Source organism: Apostichopus japonicus, chromosome 18 (genome assembly GCF_037975245.1).
Source record: "Apostichopus japonicus isolate 1M-3 chromosome 18, ASM3797524v1, whole genome shotgun sequence".
NCBI classification, from domain to species: domain Eukaryota; kingdom Metazoa; phylum Echinodermata; class Holothuroidea; order Aspidochirotida; family Stichopodidae; genus Apostichopus; species Apostichopus japonicus.
The window spans coordinates 17,856,610-17,864,695 of NC_092578.1; the positions used below are offsets into that span (position 1 = coordinate 17,856,610).

At 36.5% G+C, this 8,086-nt stretch overlaps 1 protein-coding gene across 1 annotated transcript; it reads left to right on the forward strand.

The window, feature by feature from the left end:
- Positions 1-1,179: 1,179 nt before the first annotated feature.
- LOC139958983 (microfibril-associated glycoprotein 4-like) lies at positions 1,180-5,443 on the forward strand. Its single transcript, XM_071956451.1, has 4 exons — positions 1,180-1,518; positions 2,357-2,508; positions 2,970-3,231; positions 4,101-5,443. The coding sequence occupies exons 1-4, from the start codon at positions 1,344-1,346 to the stop codon at positions 4,364-4,366; spliced, it is 855 nt and encodes a 284-aa protein (XP_071812552.1). The 5' UTR covers positions 1,180-1,343; the 3' UTR covers positions 4,367-5,443.
- Positions 5,444-8,086: the final 2,643 nt, after the last annotated feature.

Below are 8,086 nucleotides of genomic sequence, written 5' to 3' on the forward strand. Positions count from 1 at the left end.
CACACTTCAGTCTATACTGATTAACAGTTTTCTCTTAATCACAGTACAAACTGACCAAGTCATGTAGCATCTGCTGACAGGTGTAACATGTGTTACGGTGTTATAAAACACTTCAGTTTATACCGATGAACAGTTTTGTCCTATTCACAGTACAAACTGATCAAGTCATGTACACTGGGTGCACAGAACAAGCTGCACAAATATAGAGGCACACCGTCAGACAGACAGACCGATAGACAGACAATAAAACGCAAAAATCCCTACAATATGGTGGAAATTGCCACAAACAAATCACTATCTGATGAATTTCACTCTGTAGCATGTTTTAATACTGTTCACGTTTTCAAAACGACAAACAATGCTAACTATATCGCAAGTGCATATACAAGCGAAACACATGAAAGAGAGATTCGTCTCTTGTGTACAATTCGTGTATTATAGGGAGTACTCGAGTACTCGGGAGCGCACGGACGGTAGATAAACGTTGGTATACAGAGGGAAAAAGAGGTTCAGGAGGGTCAACTGAATGAAATGGAAAAAATTGTTTTAATACAGTGAATTCCTATGTCTTTATTGAGTCCCACCTCCTGAAGGGTGTTACCTCTTTCCATGGGTCAAATGTATACATTGACTGTTTGTCAAAAGTTCCATTCAATGTACGCTGAATATATATTTTTCACCGACGCTTATATAACCTTGCGTGCACGAACAAATTGAGAACATCGCTATGCCCTACAAAATGGAACTTTGAAACGTGCGAATTCGCACATGTCTCTCTCGTACAATACCAACTTTGCCTTAATCTTCTTCTTCTTTTTTGTTTTTTGTTTTGTTTTGAGTTTATGATAGCAATAGCTACAAACTTCTTCCCTTTAAACACACCCTTGTAAGGATCGTTCTCTGAGTACACGTACAGAAGTGAGTTGATACTGTCAAATTTAGCAACTCTCTCTCCTGATGACCGGAAGCTTACAATCCAGAATATTCCAAATTAGATTTAAGCTCTTACAAGATATTTTAGCCTCAACCCTTCGACTCCCTTAATCATCAAATTGGTCATTTCCTATCTTCCTGTCTCGAGGATAACCTAATTTTATAGTTTCCTTTTCTATTCCCTTTAAGTGTTTTTTTTTTTTCTTTTCTCGGTGCTATACCCATCTCTGGGCAAAAATTTAAAAAAGGGAGAGAGGAAGTTTTGCCCCCCTTGTGTTCACTAAAGTTCGTTAGTTATTCTCTTCTGTTACCTATAGCTTAAAGGGATCTTGAACACTCGGCAGCTATTTCAAGCAGCCTAAAGTATAGTAGTCTATAATAAGTTACACGCGAACTTACGTGGAGAAAAGATGGCGATCCGAGCAGCAGTTTTCCTTTTAGTGATTGCGATTGTACAACTTTCGAGAGGACAACAACAAGTATCACCTAACGGCGGCCGTAAACCACAAACCGGCAACAAAAACCCACCAATCGACGAACCAAAAAATACATGTCAAGAGTACTACAAGTCATTTTCAGGAACAGGTATCAATTTTAATCGAATTTTTGTTTGTCTAGGACTTTAAAATCACAGAAAAAAAACTAGTTTATCATTCGATAGAATGGTTCCCCTCTTCTTGGGTATTAGTAAAAAAAAAAAAAGATTAAAAAAATTGGGTGCATGCAGGCATGAGGTTTACCCTCATTGCCCAAATGTAGGATAAGTCAACGATAAAGATGTCATGTCGACTTTTTGTCTATGTGTTTGTTTGTGTTCTTACGATTTGGGAATAATTGAATACAGGAAGAAAAAACACAACACAATTAACTTACTACAGTACACGGCAAAGCGTCGTGGTGATATATTCAAAACTTTCCTTTCTTTCACTTCAATATGTCATCATTAGTTTTAAATTAGTCTATCGCTTTTTGTTTGTGTTAAAAGAATACTTATTAAATTTTAATAAATATTATAAATACATTTTAAACGATTGATTTAAAGTACAATTAAATACAGGAGTATTACAACGGAACTTTACAAAATCTGCTTCAACGTAGTGCAAGTCGTGCTATATTTCTAATTATCTTGAAGTATATATATATATATATATATATATATATATATATATATATATATATATATATATATATATATATATATATATATATATATATATATATATATATATATATATATATATATATATAAGATTGTCCTTAAAATTCCTTTTCAATAAAACCTTCATTGTTTGTTGTTGTTATTTTCTTTAATTTCTTCCCTCACGCTATGCAATATAACTAACAATGTATTACTCATATTCTTAAAAATATATTTATTTATACCAAAATAAGTAAGTAAATAATATCATTTTTTTTTATTAAGCTCCGGTGTTCCTCCCACGTGATTGCGATCAAGTTCGTGATTTGGGAGGTGGAAGAGATGGCGTTTATATGATCTTCCCGGATGGAGCCGGTAATGATTGCACACCCACCCCAGTTTACTGTGATCAAACCGCAGATGGCGGTGGTTGGACGGTGAGTCTGTAAAATCAGGGCTTCTCACACAGAATGTCCCATTTCGGGGCCCGCAGAAGAGTTCAAACCGGCCCGCTAAAAAATTGGAAACAACCTGCGCTATTTGGGAATTGCGGACATTTTAAGTCCTTAGGGTTCCTGTCAATTAATGTAAACTAGACCCCCCCTTCCCCTTCCTCATCGGTTTTTCTTTTCACTAAAATGGAATGCAAATTTTAAGTTTGATCGTAACTCACAAGTATACATTATGTACAGATATTTCGCGCGCGTGAATTCCTTATTTTTTTTAGCAATATTTTCTTACGCACCTTTTTTTTTGCATATAGTTATTTCGATATCTGTCGAACAACCCCCCCCCTCCCCACCCGTGTTCCCCTTCTGTCCCCACATCCATTTAAAAGGAACCAACGGATACGCTATTGTAACGATGTCCTTATATTTTTTCATCTATACTTTTGAAGGTGCTTCAAAGACGAAAATTTGGCAAGGAAGATTTTCACAGGACTTGGGATGAATACAAAAACGGATTCGGTTATCTTCACGGCGAACATTGGCTTGGCAACGACATGATTCACAGAATTACCATGCAGGGTAACTACGAATTAATGATCACGTTAGAGGACTTCCATTACACTCTTGAGAAAGCCTCATATTTTCCTTTTGGTATTAGTGACGAGGCCACGAACTACACATTGGGGCTAGGTCCATTCGAAAGTGGTTCTGGTAAGTATCGTTCCTACTAAAGATATATATATATATATATATATATATATATATATATATATATATATATATATATATATATATATATATATATATATATATTTTCTTAGTTTTAATAACATATACAAATCTGGTTTCTTTCTTTCTATTTTGGAGTAGTCACGGTGGTTGGCGTTACTTAACAAACTATAGAGAGTTTTGACTTGAACAAGTTTAAAATACGATTACCAATGCTTGAATTGCATTTTTTTTTATTCAGTGTTTTTTTTTTTTGCCTTTTATTATTATTTACATATTTACTCTTTTCTTTGTCTTTGGATAGAAGTGAAAAACAATTATGTTTATGTTTATCGGACATTTTTAATCATTATCTTAACATCTTAACATTTAAAAATTGGCAATCGGATTTCAGTAACCATTTACTGTCAGCATGGAATTACGACTTTGCTAAAAATACAAAAATAAACCATAAGTGTTTCACAACCGTATGGAACTGATACAGCTCAGATAATAGGCCTCATGATTGCCATATCCTCCAAACGAAGTCACATTGTTTTCTAAACTTATTAATTAATTAGAGATATCCTCAACCGAAAACATTTCTGTCATATGGAGTCGGCCAAATACAATGGTTGGGGTTTTTTTCTTTCTCCGTTAATGAGAAGGATGAAAAGATCTAACAGAACCATCATGGTATAACACATAATATCCTCCAACCGCCCCTCCCTCCAAGCAGGGGGTGGAGGAGGAGGATACAGTCCTATGATCAGGGTTTATAAGTGGGTCAGGGGCAGGGGGCGGCTTCAATGATTCAACCGGCGCAAAACTTTACCAGAAATGTTCTTTTTATCTTTTTTTTTCTTTTCTAGTCGGTGATTCTTTCTCTGGTCACAACGGCAGCCCTTTCTCTACCTGGGACCGTGATAACGACCTTTGGGCCAGAAACTGTGCCGAGGCTTACGGTGGTGGCTGGTGGTTCCGTAGCTGCCATAAGTGTAATCTCAATGGAAAGTATTTCCTCGCAACCGGCGCTCCTTTCGGTGAAGGGATTATTTGGTCCACATGGAAGGGATTGGAATATTCGTTATACTCCACTGTAATGAAGATCAAACGAAGGGCACCACAGATACCTTAAATCAAAGAATAAGTTTTTGTATAAAGAAACACCCCGCAAAGTTGAAATATTCTCTCCGATAATATGTAACTCTCTGACATTATTTACTATGACCACAAAAAGTTAACAAGTTATTCAACAAACAAAAAAACAAACAAGGAAGATATATAACATGTAAAATACAGATATGATTATTTTTAATGCGATAACGTTTCCAAGCATGAAACAATGTTGTGAAATATAAAGAAGCCTACGTCCTAGTAAAAAATTGAACTTTGCAATGGAACATAATTATAGCTAAATAATATGGCTTTGGCTTTTATTTGATATGTTTATGCATATGAGGCACTGTGTGCTAGTAGGTTCATGTATAGGATTGAGTATAATGAATGCGCATGCTCACACATATATACTATATGCAGTTACGTTATAGCATGACAGTGTTTCATTGAAACCATATAGGCTATGTCGACATTCAGCAGACCGGTATCGTTAATAAATCCTGAAAAAACGAAAAACGATGCATATTACACTGATGTGTTATCTTACCTTTTCGGCGACCCATGGGCCTGACACGACGTATGGCGCATAAACCGTTAATCCAATAGAAATTTAAACAAAACCGACGGAATTTTTGTTTCTAGGTCACGTTTTTCCCTGTTAATCTTTTCTATCTTTGTTTAACATCAAGTGGTCGGATGTATGGGGGGCGGGGTGTTTTGACGGGGGGTGTAAAAGATAATCCTGGATAAGATAAGCCTAGATAAACACTGGTAGGACGATGGGACGAGGATTTTTTTCCTCGATGTTATGTTATAAATATTGTAATAACAGGTCTTTGTACAGCTTCTGCAGTAAGATACGTACCAGCGTGTTATCAATTTGATTGTGAATATTCATTATCTGATTTGCATAGTAATATCACTTATGTTTGGTGGCTGCTCGGTATGATTCGATAGAACTCTGGTCAAGTAGTGTTATGTTGCTCTCTAAGCGGATCGGATCGTCAATTAATGCCCTGGATTCTGTTGATCTAGTGGTTGTCCTCGGTTTGTTGTTTAAGTTTTATCGACAAATAAATCTATGTTCTGAACTCTCGACATTGTGTTTGTGTATCCAGTTATTTTTTTTTCGTTTCCATCGGACCAGCGTTACCGTACAATACCATTTATAAATATCGTATAAAAACATAGGATGACTCTTCATTTGGTTGGGTGGCGTCTATCTTGGCGCAGTGGACAGTGGCGGTGGACAGATAGTTTAGATGAGACTAGTGGAACACTAGTAGTTGTTACTCAGAGTTTCACGCGTTGAGCGATCATCAGACAACTCATTATATATATATATATATATATATATATATATATATATATATATATATATATATATATAATAGTTTCAGATCCTGCTACTCCTTGTGATCACTGAAGAAGAGCTAGTTTTGCTCGAAAGCTCTGCAAAAACCAAACATTGGCTGTTTTACTTCCAATCACTTACCTAATTTAATTATTGTATATCTCACTCGAGATTCAGCCTTTCTCTAAATGCAGCATAGTTGTTTAACAGTTTTTCCGTTATTCCTATATATATATATATATATATATATATATATATATATATATATATATATGTATGTATGTATATATATATATATATATATATATATATATATATATATATATATATATATATATATATATATATATGCACTTAAAAAAAAATCATAAGACGTTGGATTAGTAACTATTAAATTGCTAAGAGTCCTGTAACAAACATGTTCATGCGGTTTCTTGCAAGATAAACTGCTGCTTCTGCTATTCATAAATCTCTAGGAAAGTTAAAGTAGAGTTGGATTTTGAGAATAGCTCCCCCTCCCCTCCCCACGCTATTCCAACGCCCCCCTGTCGCCCTATTTCTATACCAACGTATGGTACACCCCCCCCCCTTCTTTGTACTCGACTAGAATAATTATGTGATATAATGAATGTCATGTTGAAACAAATCGAGGGAGTGAGAATGATAATCTCAACATTAATACTCCTTAAAAAGCCGACAGAAAGCCACCTGCCTCGCCCGACTGTCCATAACCTCGATAAAACATTCTGTTCTGCCTATAACTATACAAACGACGCCAATATGGTGGCACGCATTGTCTTCCTTCCTGTATGCCCATGCTGCAAGCGGAGGAGGGAGGGGAGGGGAGGGGGTCAAGGGGATTCAACAACGGGGCCTTTGATATACTGCCGAGGACCCTGGGAAGTATGGGACTCAGGATCATGTACTGTTAATTTCATAGTTGTTAAAGTTGAAAAATGACGGCTCAAAACAAAAATGAAAAGATGGGGGTGGGGGTGGGGTAGGGGAACCAATCTGGCTTTTAAAATTTAAAGTGGTGCCAATGCAATTCCCTGAGTTTTGAGTATTAATCACATACACATTACAAAACAGATATGTTTTTTTAGAATAAAAGAATAAAGGGCTATAAATATATAAGTCAGTAAAAAAAAAGGCTGTTTGAGATTATACGGTGCTCATAATCACCTTTATGCAGTGTTACCGTAAGGAAACGCGTACACGAGGTAAGGTGACGATTTGTCTAAGCTGAGACACACTATGAGTGGATTATTATATTTCATAACAAGTACAATATTATTAGACAGTGACACATGATTTCATTTGATTTAAAATAAAAGTGTTGCCAATAGAATTCCATGAGTTTGAGTAGTTTTTCATGTACAAGACCTGAGGCTAAAACGACCAAAATATCACCAAAACGTCTTCCACTATTATTATAATTTTTTTGTTAAACTGTGACTTTAGTTGCGGCTGGGGGAGGGTGATGGTGAGGGTGAGAGTGAGGGTGAATGTGGGGGGTGGATAATTTCACTATCCCCTACTGAATAATGGATATGACATCGCGTCTCTCCTGTTTAACTAACGTGACCGTTTTCCTAAATAAAGAGGTCGCTATTGTAAATTACTGAATAAGTATACTGAACCATGACATGCAACGTGCTGTATGAAAAACAGAGATAACCTCAAAGGATTGAAAATAATAATTGGCTCCACCCCTCCCTCGTTGCCATTCGAGGAGCTTTGAATGTTTTCTAAGGAGACGAGCAGGTTCATCTACCCCTCCCCTCCACCTCCCGCCCGATAAGCTCTAAGACAGGGTCTCCCCAAGAACCCCCTGTGGATGTCAGAGTTGTCCACGATCCCCCAACTTTTCGAGACACGATCTGAGTCATTATTATACTACAATACGCATAACAGCCTGTGTCTGTTTCATAATTTAGTTATTTATCACATGCACGGTACGGTACTTAGTACTATGGCAACATACGCGTATGGAACGCGAAAAGAGTTTGTCGATAGGTATACGACTTTTGTACATTACTAAATGATATGATATAGCAGATTTTAGCTCAACAAAAGGTACCCTAGTTTTGACTTGCAGAAACGTCTCACGAACTCAATGGGATGGACTCACTCACCCCCTGGGGGTTCATGCACCCAAGTTAGGGAAACTCTGCTCAAAGATCTTGCTCAAACAAAGTTCGTAATCATTTCTATATCGTTTCAATGTCTTAGACTATATGGGTTCATTTACGTGCTGTTAATTTTCTGTCGGATTAATTTTCGTTTAAAAATAGATCGTCAGTGATAATGACCTAGTATTACTTTGTATAACACTTCGACCGTTGAATGATGAATCAACAGTATTTATCTACACGTCATCAC

Excerpts from the sequence above, each read along its gene's own strand:
- LOC139958983 (XM_071956451.1), top strand. The coding sequence starts at position 1,344 with ATGGCGATCCGAGCAGCAGTTTTCCTTTTAGTGATTGCGATTGTACAA. Across the intron at positions 2,509-2,969 it reads CAGATGGCGGTGGTTGGACG|GTGCTTCAAAGACGAAAATT; the intron begins GTGAGTCTGTAA and ends ATACTTTTGAAG. Across the intron at positions 3,232-4,100 it reads TCCATTCGAAAGTGGTTCTG|TCGGTGATTCTTTCTCTGGT; the intron begins GTAAGTATCGTT and ends TTTCTTTTCTAG.